The sequence below is a fragment of the Populus trichocarpa genome, chromosome 2 (assembly GCF_000002775.5).
Source record: "Populus trichocarpa isolate Nisqually-1 chromosome 2, P.trichocarpa_v4.1, whole genome shotgun sequence".
In the NCBI taxonomy this organism is placed as follows: domain Eukaryota; kingdom Viridiplantae; phylum Streptophyta; class Magnoliopsida; order Malpighiales; family Salicaceae; genus Populus; species Populus trichocarpa.
In genome coordinates, this window is record NC_037286.2 from 4,732,898 (window position 1) to 4,751,523 (window position 18,626).

At 33.5% G+C, this 18,626-nt stretch overlaps 1 protein-coding gene and 1 long non-coding RNA gene across 2 annotated transcripts; one reads left to right on the top strand and one right to left on the bottom strand.

The window, feature by feature from the left end:
• Window positions 1-305: 305 nt before the first annotated feature.
• LOC112326618 (uncharacterized) lies at window positions 306-3,801 on the bottom strand. Its single transcript, XR_002980388.2, has 3 exons — window positions 2,427-3,801; window positions 1,183-1,294; window positions 306-726 (listed from the first exon to the last, which is right to left on the bottom strand). It is a non-coding gene; the product is annotated as an uncharacterized LOC112326618 (long non-coding RNA).
• Window positions 3,802-8,747: 4,946 nt separating this feature from the next.
• On the top strand, window positions 8,748-11,698 carry LOC7468778 (trihelix transcription factor GT-2). Its single transcript, XM_002300884.4, has 2 exons — window positions 8,748-9,307; window positions 9,891-11,698. The coding sequence occupies exons 1-2, from the start codon at window positions 9,024-9,026 to the stop codon at window positions 11,392-11,394; spliced, it is 1,788 nt and encodes a 595-aa protein (XP_002300920.3). The 5' UTR covers window positions 8,748-9,023; the 3' UTR covers window positions 11,395-11,698.
• Window positions 11,699-18,626: the final 6,928 nt, after the last annotated feature.

Consider the following 18,626-nt stretch of genomic DNA (forward strand, 5'->3'; position numbering starts at 1 on the left):
ACTAGGATCGACCTTGTGTTTTCGTAATTGATAATTTTGAGGGTCGAACCAGTAAGAATCAAGTTTTATTATCGGTGATAATTGGTTGGCTGGTTGGCGATGTGGCGTTTGGTCACCGTGATGGTGATAGGTTTGACAAAGTCCCCCAGCCCATCTCAACAACTGTTCCTTGGAACAAGTGTAAGAAATCTAGCATGATTGCCTCAAATGTAATATCACAGTCATTCTTCTTATAACGGGGATGATGGAGAGTGCTCTTGTTCCAGATAATAAAAGAGTAGTTTTTCTTTGTTTTCTAGAAACAGTAAGAGCAAATCATTAAAATTATTCCTGTCCTATAAAAATTGAATTAAGGATTTCATCTAACGTCGATTTTACATCATTTGCCACTAAATCTAACAAGAAATCGAATAGTATTAAATATATTTTGATAATGCTTTACACTATTTAGTCAAGATCCGTTCGAATAAAACTATTCCTCGGCCCTCAGTCTAGGCCTGTTTTTATTTCCTGAATTCTTTTTTGAAATAATCCGAAGAGGCAAATTGTATGAATGAATAGAAAAGGAAAAGGAGAGGAATTAAATCGCCAATCTCAACGAGAACTCTTGAGTTAGAAGAAGACATAAAGCCCAATACCGCTGGTCGGCCTACGACTTGAATTGACAAACCCTGACCTCATGCCCTTGATTCATTATCTAGCCGCAGTTGGGCTTACAAGGAACCTCTGAAAAAAAACATAAAAGAGAGATAAGCCCTTTAAGCAAGTCGCAGCAAGAGAAAAGGATGCCAATGAATCAGCCCTATCCTGAAGAGTCCTGCTTGTTTTCCTGGCAAGGAAGAAGATGATGATAGTCTTCATATTTCGTATCCGACCGAGTTTTATTTCGTAGGATCTTTTATTTGGTAAGTATAATATTCTATATGTTATTATTTTTTGAATAATTTATCTTTTATATTATTATAAACTAATAAACTGATAAATTTCTTATAATCAACATTATCGATCTATACTATAAAAAAAAACCTAGAACTCGGAAAACTTTCATAGTGACCTGTTGGAGTAATTAAAAACAATAGGTGAAAAGTACATTGATCATCCTAACTTTGCATGGACATATCTATTAATTTGTTGGTGCGTGTGTGTGTGTGTATATATATATATTAAGAATAGATAACTTACAAGTAAAACCGGTTGAATTGATCACAAGCTTTGATCTTACTGGATAGGTTTGAGTCACGATTTCTCCTCGGTGGGCGGGGGGGTCTTTAAGAAAGTATGACGTCTATGCCTCCTAATTAAGAGATAGTAAAGAAGAAGGGTTAGGCATAAAACAGAATCCATTTGGGCTCGATTGCTTAGAGAAGGGTTCATTCACATGGATGACATGTGATGAGCGTTCATTCACATGCCCTCCATGTTAAGAAACCTTGCTTTTGTTTCCTGCTAACTTTTCTCAGAATAAATGTACTCGTCTCATCAAAGCTAAAACGGTGTTTAAAAAACAAAAGAAAAGGAAGAGAGGGACAAAGAAAACACACACTCGTGTGTGTGTGTCTCGCAGACATCATAATGATATTTAAAAATTAAATTGTCAAATTTTTTTTTATATTTTATTTTTAAATGAAAAATATCTTATTTAAGGAGTTGTCTTCTAATATTATGGTCATTCAAAACCCTAATTGGTTAACAGAGATTCTATAGTACGAGACTGATTACATAAAAGGAAAAAAATTTGCACCCTTAAACGTATTACCCGAGGTAGACTGTATTGCTGATTTTACCTTAAATTACTAAGAGTTTGTTAGATAGCGCCAGTGAATATTCGGATACGAATACTTCTAACTCTGGCGTTGATAAATATTACATAACACAAAAAGACATGATATTCCTAATTCTAGCGCTAGTGAATAAACTAGTAAAATTTGAATTAAAAGCAAAACATACATTTTTTGTTATTTTTTATATATAAAAAAAGATATACCAGATTCGCATTTCACGGTGAAAATTCACAAATTAAATATACATGAAATCATTAAAAAAAGAAGCTCAAGGGATCCACAAATAAATTCAAACGGATCCATGAATTTTTTGATATAAAAAAAATTTGTTTTATCAAATATCAAAATAAAGGAGAATAAAATAAAGAGAATTAACATAAAAGTGTGTTTTGCTAAATACTTCCTTTGCCCAAAACAAATTAGGCAGACTGGGTTGAGACCCAGGCCCAACCCGGCCTCACTATATATTTTTTTTAAGCTAGGTCTGTCCAAACGAGTGACCGGCTGGGGGGCAGCACGCGTGATCTGATTCACGCATGCATACACAAGCAGTGAATTAAACAATGAACAGTAAGAGGTGAATTAAAATTGCCTATGTACAGTAACTACGTGAATATAATTGCAAGATGGAAATGCAGAACTTACCTGGTCTGGAGACGTCGAAGGCGATGGCGAAGGTGTGCTGGCTAACCGTCTTCTCCTATGTTCTTTCTCTGGTTTTCCTCTTTTTCTTGCTTTCTGGATTCCTTCTTCGTCTCTTTTGCTGTGGCGTCTTCCTGACAAGCTCTGGTTCTGAGACGAAGACGATGGCGATGAAGACGTGAAGTTGCTGGTCGAATCGGACGCTCTCCTCTGCTTCGTCTTGTTTTTCTTCTTCGTCCTCTCTTGTCTTTCTTTCTGTTTTTTTTTTCGTCTCTGTGTCTGTCTCTCCCTCTCTGTAATGTCTGTCTTTCCCTCTCTTCCTTATTTTCTTCCTCTGTCTCCCTGTATTTTTCTCTGTTCGTTCCTCCCTGGTTTTTTCTCTGTTTGCTCGTCTCTGTTTTTCCTGGGTTTTTCTGTTCCTTCTTGTCTCTCGTTCTTGGTGTTTCTGTTTTTCTCTCCCCTCTTCGTTCTCTCTGTCTTGTGCTTCCCCCCCGCTGTCGTGGCTTTTATAAAGCCAGAGAATGCCATGCGTTCGTGCCTCAGTAATGGCATGCAATGTGGGGGCGAGAGGGATGCTACCACGGTCTGCTGCCGTTTCCGCTGAATCGTTATGAAGGTGATGAACAGTTTTCTTTGAAACGGCGCCGTTTTGGTACGGGAATGGCCATTGTCATTGTGGTCACTGAAGTTTTGAAATGTTTTAATCAAGCCCCTTATTCAGGAAAATCCGTTTTTGTGTTTTTAATTTCGCCCCTGGATAAATTGCAATTGGACCCCTTCATTTAGGTGATATTTACAAAATGATCATTGTTTTCTAATTTAAGCAATTCAGTCCTTAATTGGCTCCTCGACTTTTAATTCTTTCAAAATTACCCCTGGAAAAAGTAATTAACCTCCATATAGTACCCCCGATGTTTCACTTTGGTTCTTGGACTTTAGTTTATTGCAATGTTGACCTGAATCAGCCCCAAACTTTAATATCTATTCAATTAAGCTCTTGATTTCATTAATTAAACTAATTTCAAGTTCAATTAAGTCCCAAATCTTCAATTAAGCTCTTGATTTGATTAATTAAACTAATTCAAAGTTTAATTAAGTCACCAAACTTTCAATTTATGTTGTCTTAACCTAATTTAAGTCACCAAACATTTTAACAATGTAAATAATAAAGCAAAAGTGTTGCATGCATCAACCAGGGCTTGTTCCTTTCTTAGCGCTTCAATGGTCCAACAAGATCGATCCTTTTAGAGCAAGACCTAGTTGATACTAGCAACACTTTTACCTCACTATTTCCAACTGAACTTTAACTCAATGGTGGTTTTGCTTGATATTGTGTGGAATCCATTAGTGGAAAAGCAAGCCATCAACTGTGACAAGAAAAAGGTTAATTATTATCTGTTCCACAAACTACTAAACTGATTATGAAATTGATATTACAAAACATTCACAATAATAATATAAATTTTATTGGGCTAAGAAATCAAAACCTCGCTGTATTGGATTTTGCTCGTATCCAAAGGTGTCTATGCATGGATGACCAGAGAATCACTGTTTTAGACGAAGCAGGAGGTAGCTTTTACTGGACCACCAAGCAATCCCCTCGTGTCTGCATCAATGATCATCAGCTCCTTAACTGGGTCGATTTGTACTATTAGGAGGTTTATAACTGGTTTTTTTAAGTCATATGTAGATTGAGGCTTCCACTCGATTCGCAGGTTCTATAACTTAATGTTAGAAAGATAAATCTAGCCAATCAAGGAGACATTCTGGATACAATTGATCTGAAGAAATATATCGATAGATGAGGTCTCCTATGCTGGCTTTTCCATGCTGAAACAAAGGCGGGGACGACGATCGATTTTTAAGAAACATGACTTTTTGATATCCTAATTAACTCCATTCATAGACCTAAGGTGATTATACCTCTGGAGGAGTCTCCATGTAAGATTCAAGGGTTTCCAGATCAGCTCATTAAAGTAATATTGTTGATAGCCATGACAACTTTCATTTTGATTTTTAGAATCACGTTTGTGCTGCAACTAAAGATACCTAAATTAATATATTTTAATTATTATTAATTATACAAAAATCAATTTTAATTATCCATAACTTACTCTATTCAACTTATTCAACCTAAATTAATACATTTTAATTATTATCAATTCCACAATAATCAATTTTCTTTAAATTTTAAATTTCAAACTTAACAATAAAATTGATAAAATATAACTGGTACCCATTAAATTACACATTATTTATTCAATTATAACACAACTAAGTTACAAAATTAAATTTAATTTTATTAAATGACAAATAAAATCAATTTTTTTAAAATCTCAAACAAACTCCTAACTTAGAAATCATGAATTAATACAACAAATTATCTGGGAAAAGTTATAAAACACTTCAATATACAAACAACTAACAAATACTACAAACAAATTTCAATAAAATTAAGTTAAAACATAAATAGATAATAAAAAAAAGATAGATTTACTAACTTGATGATGTTAAACTTAACAAAAAAATAAAAATATATAAAACCAATAGATTAAAGTTGATTCTATTGACAAATGTTGGTCTATGCCAACGGGTTGGGTGGCCGGATTCACAAGAGGACCACTAGAATTTGAAGAGGGGACTATTGCTGTATTTTTTTAGCAATCGAAACAGTAAGAAATGAGGGAAAGAGAGAAGTGTGGAGTTTTAATTTGTTTAACACAATATGGACATGTAAAATTCCTGATGAAATTCCTGATTGGTTTTTTAATTTTTTATTATTTCCATCAGCATTTCTGTAATTATTTTGCTGTTTTTTTGACCAAATACTTTTCTTTCTTTCTTTTCCAGCACCACGACAAGAAAGATTTCTTAAGTATGATGCAAATGCCCCATTATTTGTATATATTACTGTATTTATTTGTTCAATGTTATTAATTATATTTAAGTACAATATTTGGATTGTTAGATATTGTGCCTTATGATCATATCTTTTTGGTTATATAAAATCCTCAAGTGTTCATGTCTGTATCAAAGTGTTGTATCTTATATATATATATATATATATATATATATATATATATATATAAGATCACAGTAGTTATATATATGTGGATGTGTGGTATACGTTTTAATTAATGGTGACATGGTGGGCAAGGCATCTCTCTGCAGCAAGAGGAGGAGTTGTGTGCGAGCAGAGCAAAGTAGGGATCGACATAAAACAAACTAGTAAAAATAATGTCTTGTTTGCAATACAAGCAAAACAAAATACGTACATAAAGAAAATGTGACCACCGCTAGTCTTCTCAGCATCAACTACTCGTAGCTTTCGTCCCCTTCTCTATTATGGCAACAACATTGTGTCCTCTTCCTTTCCATGTTTACCTACCTTCCTTCCTTCCTTCTCCACCCCTTCTCTCCTTCCTAATCTACCCTCTATTAGTGCAAGCTAATCCTAAGACATGGCCAGGTCAACTCGCTTTTATTTGCTTTTATTGGATTGCAATTTGATATATATTTATTAACACGCACCGACATTTCCACCTCTTCTCTTTTTTATTTATATTTATTTTATACCACAGTATAATCATATATCGCTGACACAACCAGCTGATATGGATCAAATAATTTCCATTTTACAACTTGTTTAAGTTCATGGTAATCTCTTATTTCGCTGACATTTCTTGCATTATATATAATTATAGATAGATATGTGTGTGTGTTGCGTGTTGCCCATCCGTGTTGTTTCTTCGCTCAATATGTATAATTGCTCATTGAGTTGATAGCATTACGTATCTTCCAACTCCTAACCGCTCCTTCAATTCGATTTCGGATAACTTCTCTTCGTGTAAAATATTTCTTCATCACATGGTTCCCTCGATTAAAATCTCGTAGAGGATGAATCGGATGCTGCAAGGCGCTCAGAAACATAAACAGAAATTTGGATGAGAAACTATGAGCTATCTTTAACCTTAGAATAAGTGATAAAAAAGAATTATTCTATATTGGTTTCTTAAATTTTGATTTTATAACAAAAAATCAAAGAAATCAATCAATCAATCTATCTAAACGCTTCAAATCAATATAGAACTTATCCTCTTAATATTGTTAGGAAAAGATTATTTCAATCAAAATATGAAAAACGACATGAGAATATATTGATTATTGAATCTAAAAATAATATATAGATCCTTTATAGTATAGCAAGTTCATCCATCGAGGACCACACATGTGTGAACTATGCATGTTATTTTCCATTACGTCCTCATGCCGGAATCTTATGGTGACAAGACATGTTCTTGACAGATAATTAGAATTTAGACCCGGGAAGCCACCCTGCTATATATGGTCCCCGACACCTTTCCATGCTATAAAAAAAATAAGATGTAACTGGTCAGGTTTTGTATTTATTGTTAAAAATTACTAGATCAAATTTTATAAATTTTAAGGTTATTGAAGACTTATTTGGTCGTTAATTTTAAGACCTAAGATTAGTCAAGATGCGCACAAACTCATCCAGACATCTATGTAATCTAAAAAAAAAATAAGATTACTATTCATCATTTTCAATATTTACGAAAGCCAACATAATATGAACCTGAAATAAATCGTAATTATTTCTTTATTGTGTTTGATCAGACCCATTAAGTTTAAAGAATCCTAAGTTTATTGATATAATAAATAAAAAAATGTGGCTTTGAGTATTTTAATCTTTTCTTCCCTCGTAGATTCTTATTGATAAAATAAAAATACATAAATAATTCAATTTTTTTTTCATTTTCTACTCTCTATATACTAAGCCTTTGTATCTTCCGTGTTATCTCTAATAGGTTCCTAATATAATTGTTATATGACTTAACGAAAGAAAGATAACATTATCATTTTATGTTTTAATAATGTGATTTTTAACGAGAATGATGTTATTGTTTTTTTTATATAAAAAAAAAATCAAAAGGTGATAAAAAAATTATTAGAGAACAAGCTATGTCATTAAATTTTGACTTTAATTCATTGCTAAAATTTTCATAGTCACGGGATGTTCATATATTATAGTCAGATTCTTGTGTTTTTTTTTTTTTTAATTAAAAAAATTTAACTCCAGGCCCATGAGTTTATACAAACTTGAGAAGTTCAGGCTGGGATCAAGTGTGTGGTGATTCAAACTTGAATACTCAAAACCTAAGATGATCCAACCCAAACCTGTCCAATTCAATATGATTATTACAAGGTCTAACCTTATTAATTTGTGTGGAGGGACTCAAAACCTATTGCAAAATTAAAATGGGAGACTTTATAGTTAAAACTCAAGGGCTACGTGGGGTGATTTTTACCCAAGAATCCTATGATATTTTCCATGAAATTAATTACGGTAGGTCGCAACTAATTACTAGATGGGTCACTACTTATTTGACCTCATAAATGGGCTGCCCTAACTAACTAGTGGTTCAATTATTTTTCTTGATAATTAAACAGTGGCCGGTTTAATTTAATTCAACATTTCCCAGGATCATTTCAAGAGATAAGCTTAGAGCGTGGGTATCTCATTTTTAATTTGGTAGGAATTTGGATAAATTATTTGATTATAGGCAAAGTTTGTCAAAACGGTAATGGTCGGCAGCAAAACTAGCTTCTTGTGCCCACGTGGCTCCACGAGTTCCACGGTTTTGTCCCCGTGAGGTTGAATTTGAAGTGCAAATGGTATTTCTTTTATCTTAATTCAAATGCTCAGCATTTCCGTCCAAGTACAAGACACGCAAATTAAAAAAAATAATTATTTGCTAAAAAATACCCTATAATTTTTTATATTAATTTCATGATTTAATGTATTTTTTTTTGTAAAATTTTAATATTTTTTCTTTTCAAATTAATATTTTTTAATTGTTTTATTTGATATATACTAATAGTTAAAATAAATTTTAAAACATAAAAAATATTTTTTTAATATTTTTTTAAATAAAAAATATTTTAAAAAATTACTATCACCACTATATCTCATTGGAGCAAGATTAAGCAGGGATATCTTAGTCATTTCATACTCAATATAGCCAAATTGCCCACTGAATTCCAAAAATTGCACCAAAAAGCAAATGTGACCTACATGGGCCAACTTATTATCCCCATCGTCGCCATCTACAACTAGCTGTTGCCCCTTGCTTAGGGTGTCGATCATATTTTGCTTTCATATTTATACTGTTCTATTCTGTATTATTTCTAATTTAATTTTCTTTTCTAATAATTCTCTAATTTTATTTATATGCTTTTCTCTCTATACATGTATATATATATATGTGTGTGTGTATATATATAGAGAGAGAGAGAGAGTGTGAGAGAGAGCCCATTTCACTGCGTTCCTTTTAACCTGCTAAATGAAAAGATTACTGAAGATTCTGCGGCTTAATACTTTAGGAGAAAAAAGAAAACTACTCCCAATATTCACTTTTTTTTAATGTAGATTGACAGAGCGATCCCACCCAATTAAAATAAACAAATTAACCACAGAATATCTTCATAAAATCCTTACAAGAATTCACCTTCTTTCCTATATTTTCCACCCCACTTTTCTTTTATTTCAGATAGCTGTGATTGCTAGGAGATCACTCCATGATCGGTGATTCAAGTGTGCAAGCAACCTCTAGTGATGTTGCGGCCACAGCTACCAGGGTCGCCACTGAAGGTGGTGAGGGTGGTGGTGGAGGTGGTTTTGGTTCAAATTCAGCTGAAGAAGATAAGACTATGGGGGCTGATCATGAAGGTAACCGGATGAATTATGGTGCAAACCGGTGGCCTAGGCAAGAGACTTTGGCCTTACTGAAGATAAGGTCCGATATGGATGCAGTGTTTCGTGACTCAGGTCTAAAAGGTCCGTTATGGGAAGAGGTTTCCAGGTGATGACTTGTTTCTCCTTTCTTTTTTCAAAGTGTCTGGTTAAAGCATAAGTTTAAAACTGTTGTTTAATCAGTTCGTGCATGGAGATCTGTGAAGTAACTTTTCGCTAAATTCTGTGCACTCTCTTGGATCCTTCGCACAATGACATCTTACAGTTTTTCTTGGTATTTGGATTTAGATTGATAATGTTGGTTGGTTCACTTTGAGGGAATTCAGTATCAAGAAGAGGAAAAACTAATGTTAATTCTGATGCTCTACGAAGAAATTCTTTGCAGTTAATAATAATACACAGTTCAAGGTTTCTTTAGTTAATATAGGTTTTTTGTTCTTTCAACCGTTCTCAAAAACTAGGAAATCGACCTAGTCAATTCCAACATGGTAACTGTGATTCCCTGTCGTCATGGTTTGTTAGAATTTCTCTCATATATGTTGGGCTTTTTTCTTCTTCCTTCATCTTAGTTTTGCTTCTTCTTCTTTTTTTCTATCTATAATATGCTAATTTTATGTGTCAACGCATTTTTAGATCTTGTAATTCTGTGATAAATTCAGAGATGAAGTTCTTGAAATCTTCTTAATTATCAGGAAACTAGCAGAGCTTGGTTATCATCGGAGTGCCAAGAAATGCAAGGAGAAATTCGAGAACGTGTACAAATACCACAAGCGAACCAAAGAAGGCCGAACAGGTAAATCCGAAGGAAAATCTTACAAGTTTTTTGATGAATTAGAAGCTTTCCAAAATCATCCTCCACATTCAACACAACCGCCAACATTGACGCCGCCGCCGCTGCCACCACCAAATGCTCAAACTGCATCTGCAACAATTACCACATTGCCATGGACTAATAACAACACCGCTATCGTCTCTCATGCTACTGTTCCATCAAGAACAAACCCTATGGATATCATGTCACAAAGCATTGCTACACCAACCAACAACCGTGCAATTAGTCCGATGCCAATATCTTCAAATCCCATAAATCCTTCTCAAAATGCTTACCCATCTTCTTTGCAAAACCTCACTACACATCTTTTGGCTAGTTCTAGTCCATCATCAACAGCATCAGATGAAGAGTTGGAAGTAAGTTATAAGAAGAGAAAGAGAGAGAGCAACTGGAAGGACTTTTTTGAGAGGCTAACGAGGGATGTCATCAAGAAGCAAGAGGATTTGCAGGAGAAATTCTTGGAAACGATTGAGAAATACGAGCATGAAAGAATGGCACGCGAAGAGGCATGGAGAATGCAAGAGATGGCAAGAATCAATAGAGAACATGAAACTTTAATCCAAGAACGATCCACGGCAGCAGCAAAAGATGCTGCAGTTGTTGCCTTCTTGCAAAAGATATCGGGACAGCAAAACTCAGTTCAAACACAAGAAATCCCACAACCAACAACAACTCCAACAGCACCTCCGCCACAGCCATTACAGCTTAGGCCACCACCCACCAGTCTCGCACCGGTTGCAAAATTGGAGGTTCCAAAAAGGGATAATGGATATAATTTTACTGTATCAAGCTCTTCTAGATGGCCAAAAGTAGAAGTTCAAGCTCTTATTAATCTCAGAGCCAATCTTGATGTTAAGTATCAAGAAAATGGAGCTAAAGGGCCTTTATGGGAGGATATTTCAGCTGGAATGCAAAAGCTTGGATATAATAGGAGTGCAAAGAGATGCAAAGAGAAATGGGAGAATATAAACAAGTATTTCAAGAAAGTAAAAGAGAGCAACAAGAAGAGGCCTGAAGATTCAAAAACATGTCCATACTTCGACCAGCTCGATGCTCTATACAAGGAGAAAAATAAAATGGAAATTACAGTCAACTCAGATTATGCTGTCAAGCCAACTAGCACAATGGATCAGCCACTAATGGTACGACCAGAACAACAATGGCCTTTTCAACAAGCAACCCAGCCTCAGACAATCATTGAAGATAACGAAAGAAATATTAACATCGATCACAATATTGAAGATGATGATGATGATGATGTTGTTGTTGATGATGATGATGTAGATACTGATGAAGAGGATGAGGGAGGTGGCTTTGAGGTAGTAGCAAACAAATCAGCTCCCTTGGTCAATGGTGATCAGTAATTCATTGTAATGGTTCATACAAAAGGGGTAAAATTCTCAAATTCAAATATTTACTGGAGATGAATCAGACTTAACCAGTACTTGTCAATTAACCTGGTAGATCATTCAGAACTGAATTAAGGTGCAGCAGAAGAAGCTGCTCATGACCGATCGATGAGAATACAGGTTATCTGGTCGCCATATGAATGGTGCCTACTTTTTTATTTTTGCCCATATATGTACACATGGATTCCATTTTATAGTGGGAAGACATTTTTCTTCCTTTTTTTTTTTATTATTCAAGTTAATAATTAACATTTTTAGATGGGCTGGCTGCAAAGAATAAATATTTTACGTGATGTTCGTCAGCATAGCTAGCTGGGTAGATAGAGAGCTTCGTGCACAAAGCAAATAATTCGTTCTTTTCATTGGTTGTAAATGAAAGAAATCATTTACACAGTACTAATGGAGTCTGTGACTTCGGATATGATATTCTCATAAAACCACTTTCAAACTTTAGCCAACAACATGAGAATGAGAAAGCATTCGTCTGGTGCTGTTGAGGGGCTAATAATTAATCAGTGCATGAGACCGTAATATAGAAGAGGACAATTAATCGGCTTATCTTTTGGGAATTAGGGCCCTCCCTAACATGCCTACATCACATGAAGGTCCTGGTAAGGTCCTACCAGAAGGAATCTAAGTTATCTCTTCGATCGATTAAGTTTTGTATAGTATTGTTAATGTATGTATCCCCATGTGTTGACTTTAATTCCACCAAGTCATCATATCTATTATATAGTTCTTGATGATCAACCAAACCTTATCATTGATCAGAAAGTTGAACATTATACGGTAGATGGATGTAGTAATTATTTCCCATTTACCATGGTCCATTTCCTTTTAATTTTACCTGTGCACGCATCATGATTTTTTTGCCCAGTTTCTTTGGAGGATGGATTATTGCACTGCCCATTAAAGGTGAGGGTCCACAAATTGAGTGGTCATGATCTATATGAATTTAGATGTTAGGGTATTTAGATTTTTAAAGCTCCTGTAGCTATCATTGCATAGGCACAAGACACAAGTCTATCTTTATCCTCAGTAACATCGATCGATCTTCATGGATAGGATGAGAATCTAGCTAACTGAACCCACCATCGTTTGGTGCTGAGAAGTTGCAACTCTGCTGGTGCTTTGCTAGTTTCACTATTTACACCTTCAAATGGATCTTTTTAGCCTCCTTTTCCACACAAAAAAATGGACCTTTAACCTTTACCCGACCAATAGAATATTGGTGTCAGATTGACCGAAATATATAGGGATGTACGTAATTCTCAGGTATAAACTTGAGAGTTCATGGTAAAAATATGATAATCCTTAGTGGGATTGATTACATGTATATTTTGTCAAATAACAATTTTAATTCTTCTTCCAAAAAAAAAAACAATTTTAATCTAAAAATATGGACGTTTTTGTATTATTTGTTTAAAATTAAAATATTTTTTAGCTTAAAATTTATATGGATTACCTTACCTTTATATTTTATCAATTCAATTAATTAATAAACATAAGAATGGTGTGATTCAAATTTTTTACTGTTTAATTATTAAAAAAAATGATATTATATATAAAAAAATCATTTCAAATCAAAAGTTTTAATTTGTTGGTTGTAGCTTATGAAATAGTTTTGATATTGTTTTTTAACACATCTTGTAAATATCACAAGCACTTCAGATTTAAAATTATTTTGTACTTTATTTTATTAGAGAGAATGGGAGTGATTATAGATTTGAACTCCTACCATTTAGTCAATTAAGATCTAATATTAAGTTGTTTAAAAGTATATGAATGCGAACTATTAAGTTGTTAAATGAGTTTAATTAAAAAAATTATGTAAAAAAAAAGATTTACCTGTTTAATTTTTTAACATATAAAATGCCTTAAAGATATTATAAATTATTCAAATACAAGTATACTTTTAATCATGTATATTAATTCATTTACACAACAACATAGTCTAATTTTAATGTCGATATACAGCTTACTGACTCCTGTCTGAAATGTAAGCCGATTTTAGTCGTCGAATCCATTGGCCAGCTAGCTAGCTAGGTATAATATATTAATCTCCTATAATTTTATGTGTTAACTAGGACAAGGACATGTATCGGGGAAGTCAATATGCAAGTTTCGTTTATATATATGTCTTATATGTTATCACAGTACAGGTATATAGTCTTGCCCCGTGGCAAAATTTGCATTAGAGATGCCGGCAACATATATGTATATATGTCTGCCCTAAGTACATGTTTGAACACCCCCACAAAAACTATCAGAATGAAATCCTCTAACTTCCCTAAAAGAAAACCCAATTCTCACCCACCGAAATTCAAAGCATCTGCTTTCTCAAATGAAAGCACCTTTATTTGGTCTAATTTAGCCTTTGTCTCGGACGATGACAATGGCAAATGTTCAATTACTGGTAGCAACATCAGTTCTGGCTGTCCAACAGAAAATAGGAGAGAATATTTCAGCATGAATGTTACGGAAGAAGAGATGAGAATAAGAGAGGAGCTAGCAAGGGAGATCGAGACAGAACTCGAACGAGAAATTATGGAAGGTATACTTCTTTTGGTTCGCCGGCTAAGTATTCTCAAGGCAAAACAAATAAATAGGGCTTTAGAAGACTTGAATTTGGATAAGTACTTAAGTGAAATATGCACTTCATGTAACCTGTGTAACGCCGACGGAGATCATGTCAGTCGATGGCATTCAAGGCTTCAATCACCAGCTAGTGAAATCTCGCATGCTGCCGATGACTTTGCCAGAGAACGGCTATATAAAAAAGTGTTTGGAGATGGAATCATAAATCAATGGTAAATGGCATCGGTTAGAGGATATCGTACTGGAAAGAGAAGTGTTGGAATTAAGATTATGGCAACCGGCACTTTTCCATTGCTTGATATTCTTTTTTTTTTTTTATGTAAATGAATTTTATTCATTAATATATTAATAATGGTTATGAACAGTTTTTTCTTTTTTTAACATTGACAATGAGATTTTTTTAAAGCCAATATACAATATTATTGGTGCAATTATTTTTTTAAAAAAACATTTGATATATATTAATGGTTATTTGTTGAAATTATAAAAGAGGGGAATAATACAACATGAACGTCTAACCAAACTAGGAATCAAATGAAATATGAAAACAGAATTCACAAAAAGGGCTAAACAAGAACCCTAGAAACTCTACTTTTTTTTCCAAATAAATTTTTTGTGTCAGTATCTATCTACTGTAGTTTAAATAAATCTATCTTCCTACTCAATCATAAAAAGAGAAAAAATATATCATAAACAGATAGAAAAATTAAAAGTTAAAATTCAAAATTAAATAGATAAAAAACTAAAACTAAAAAATAAATAGCACCTCCTAGATTTAATTTGAAGGTCTTTTCGATCTTTATCGTTACAAAGAGCCGACTCATTATAAAACAAAATCTAAAGAATTTTATGATGAAATTTAAGCTTAATCAATCATAATTTATATTCTTTTTCACATATAAATTGTTTGATGCAACAATACCTTAGACATATCCACTTAATACATAGTTAAACTTTTCACCTAGTTCAATTATTGCGCATCCATTAAGATCGTCACAACAGCAAACATGAGAGTAATTTATTTATATTTTTATAAATATATTAATATTAAAAATAAATTTTAAAAAATATATTATTTTAATATATTTTTAAATAAAAAACACTTTAAAAAATAATAATTATAAAACTTACCATGAAATTCAGAATGTAGTATGCTAATAAATTGATTTGGAAACTGTGCTAGGCTACTGTGCGCAAAACGCATGTACAGTGTATGGAAATGGCCATGTCCCCCCGACCCCACAATCTTGAATTCCGACTAATTATTGGCAATTGGGTTCATAAGAACCTCACATCCGGTGGATTTTCTATTTTTCTTTGGCCTGTGCACCACATCACGAGAAATTATTATATATAGGAAGTAAATTTATCATGGATTAGTTTAATAATAAATACAAAATGTATAGATAAAATACCTAATGATACATGTATTTTCTCATAATCTTATCTGTTTGTTGATCTAATCTATGAATAACATAATAAATTTAATTTATATAATAATTTATCTCACATCACAGCCTTTATTAATTTGAATTAAAGCGAATTAAAGAAGAACAACTAGCTAGGGTTTAAAACCTAGCTATAGTTCGAAGACTAAGCAACCAAACAAATTAAGAAATTAAAAGATCACACCAATGGGTCATTGTTTGTTTTTTCCTTTCACAATTAATGACCAAATCCTATACACCGATCGAATTCTCCTACCGTTTGCATGCTAAGTTATAATAAATTAATCCAAATCAACACTTCTCTAATTGCCGTTGGTCTGTGAAGATAATTTTATTGTGACGGTTAGGCAATACATATATCGAAATGGTATAGATGTATCATGGGTCACTACTATATATTAAGATTTTTTTTTTTTTTTTTGATGTTGTGGGTTTTTTTTCTTTACTTCAAATTAATTTTTTTATATTTTCATATTATTTTCATGTGCTGATATTAAAAATAATTTTAAAAAAATAAAAAAATATTAATTTGATATATTTTCTAGCAAAATACATTTAAAAAAACAACCACTATCATATTTTCAAATATCTTTTAAGAGTCATCACCCATAATATAATAGAATTGAGACTTACGCTAACAATATAGCATGCTCATGAGACCACTATAATCTATATTTTCTACGCTAGACAGATCGATATTTCAGGGTTGTTATCTATATGTGTGTGTATGTTTAAAAATGTTCTTAAATAGAGAATATATTGAATAATGCTGGATGTTTTTTTTTTTTAATGATTTAGATGTGTGAAGATATATTGATCTATCAATAAAAAAAAATGCAAAAAATAAAATTAACTGTTTTCTCAATAAATAAAAAAGCATCTATCAAGTATTAAAGCAATGAAATGTCACCTAAACCTTAATTAACAGTACTTCATGCATATATTGCTGCATGGTGTGTTCTACGCGTCTTCAACATTTTTTATCCTGGCTAGCTAGATTCTGCAAAACTTGTCACACCATGTTCTTATGTGCTGTGAAACTCCGATGTGTGATCGCAATCAAAATATATGGTCGAATTTCCTTCTAAATGTCTGACAAGATTTTTCATTTATTTGGACTAAATATTGGTGATTAGTTCAGCTGATGCAGTCCACCATGGCTACGATGTGATGGCAAAAGGAGCTTTTACTGTCTTAAACTGTAACTGTATAACAGAAAACCAGCTCCTATCAATAAATATATATCTAGACCAATCAATACGTGGGGGCACATCTTTAATGGACAACATTTGTAGCATTTTTTTTTGCATCTAGCTGGACAAAATTGTAGGGCATGCTTACAAGTCAAAAAGAAATGCATCATAGTGCCAAAGAACAGCAATGCTTTGCTTTAGAAAACACATATTGTGCCCATTATTTCAGAATCAAAATTATTGCCCTGCTATCGGACATCCACTCATAATATAACGATCACAACAGCGCTAAGATTGATTATCCAAACAAAAAAACAGCGCTAAGATTATAGTGCTAATAGTAGCACACAGCACATCTGCCTCTACATGCATGCCAAGAAGAAACAAGAGGTGCCCTTCATTGATTAGCAGCAATAATGCATTATTTTAACCCCCTCACGTTGTTCCAAGATAAAATCTCCATAGTTAAAAAGAAAAGGAAAAGAGTAATTGGTTGCCTGTATATATCCTTTGATTGTCATATCTTCGGTCATGATCCCTGCAGAATATATTAAAAGACTTTTGCAGTGCTTAATTTGAACTAATGTCAGGGCCGAAAGTCAACTTTTTCTAGAGTTCAATTACTGGTGTGGGAATAGAGAAGGATAATATAGAAGGATATTGTCTCTGAAACAGCTAATTGAGGTGCAGAATGGAAGGACTTCCTTTTAAACACCTGGTCTACCGATTGGGGCTTTTTTTCTCGTACTTCAATGTGGACTTCCTGTGATTAGTAGAATAAGTTCTAAGTTGGCTGCTTGGAAAATAAAGAAAGCATTTATCTACAGGGGGTAGAGTGTGCTTAATTAAGTCAGTGCTAAACAACCTTCCAATCTATTATCTCTCTATTCCTGTCCTTGTGACGGTAGCGGCAAAAATTGCGAAGAAGATTAGGTCTAAAAATGCTAGTTACATACATGGAGTAGAATGGTTAATGCATGTGCAAGGGATCATGAGAACCTGAAGAATATTGTCGATCAAGAAAGTTGTATATTGGTTGGTAATGGTTGTGATACCAGCTTCTTGAATGATGTATGGATCATTGGTAATTATTGTTTGCAAGTCAGTTTCCTCGTTTGTACAACCTCTCAATTGACAAAGGTTATTCAGTAGCTAATATGGGCATTTGAGATGGCTTTGCTTGGATTTGGAACTTTAGGTGGAGAAGACCTTTGAGAGGAAGGGAAATCGATCTTTTTAATTCTATGTTTGAGCTTCTATCTAATTCCATTAGGGAGTTCTCGGTCAAGTCTTTATGTTGGCTCCTGAATTCATCCCTTCGGATTAATAACAATATCTCTTTTAACGGTCTGTGGAAGGGTCTTGTTCCTCCAAAGGTGGAAGTATTTTGCTGGTTGGCGATACTCAACAGACTTAATACTAGAGGAATGCTTTCTAAACGAGGTATTATTGACGTATAAGAGGTTGTTTGTCCTAAATGTTTGCAGAAGGAGGAAATAATTTGCAGCTCAATAGTATTTTGCAGCCTGATTATGAGATAATTTTTCTGTTGATCCTAACAAGATTATGTGTATGGGCCAAGGCTTTATTTCCTGACTTCCCTTATTGTGCTCTTGACTTGCTAATTTCTGCTGAAGGTTTTATAAAATGGTCGAACGCTATGAAGTCACGACCATTACTTATATGGTCAGCTCCATAACCTTTGGTTTTGAAATGGAATGTGGATCGGTCTTCTCCTGGTAAACCAGGTCCTGCAGGTATTGGAGGTGTTCTACGTGATCATAATGGATTGCTGTTAAGACTCTTTTCAATCCCTGTTGGAATAAAAGATTCTAATGAAGCAGAATTATTAGCTGTTGTTAAAGCCTTGGAGTTATCAACATTGAAGGAAGATATGTTTGGAAAAGAAGTGGTGGTGGAATCGGATTCTAGAAATTAATGTAGTCAA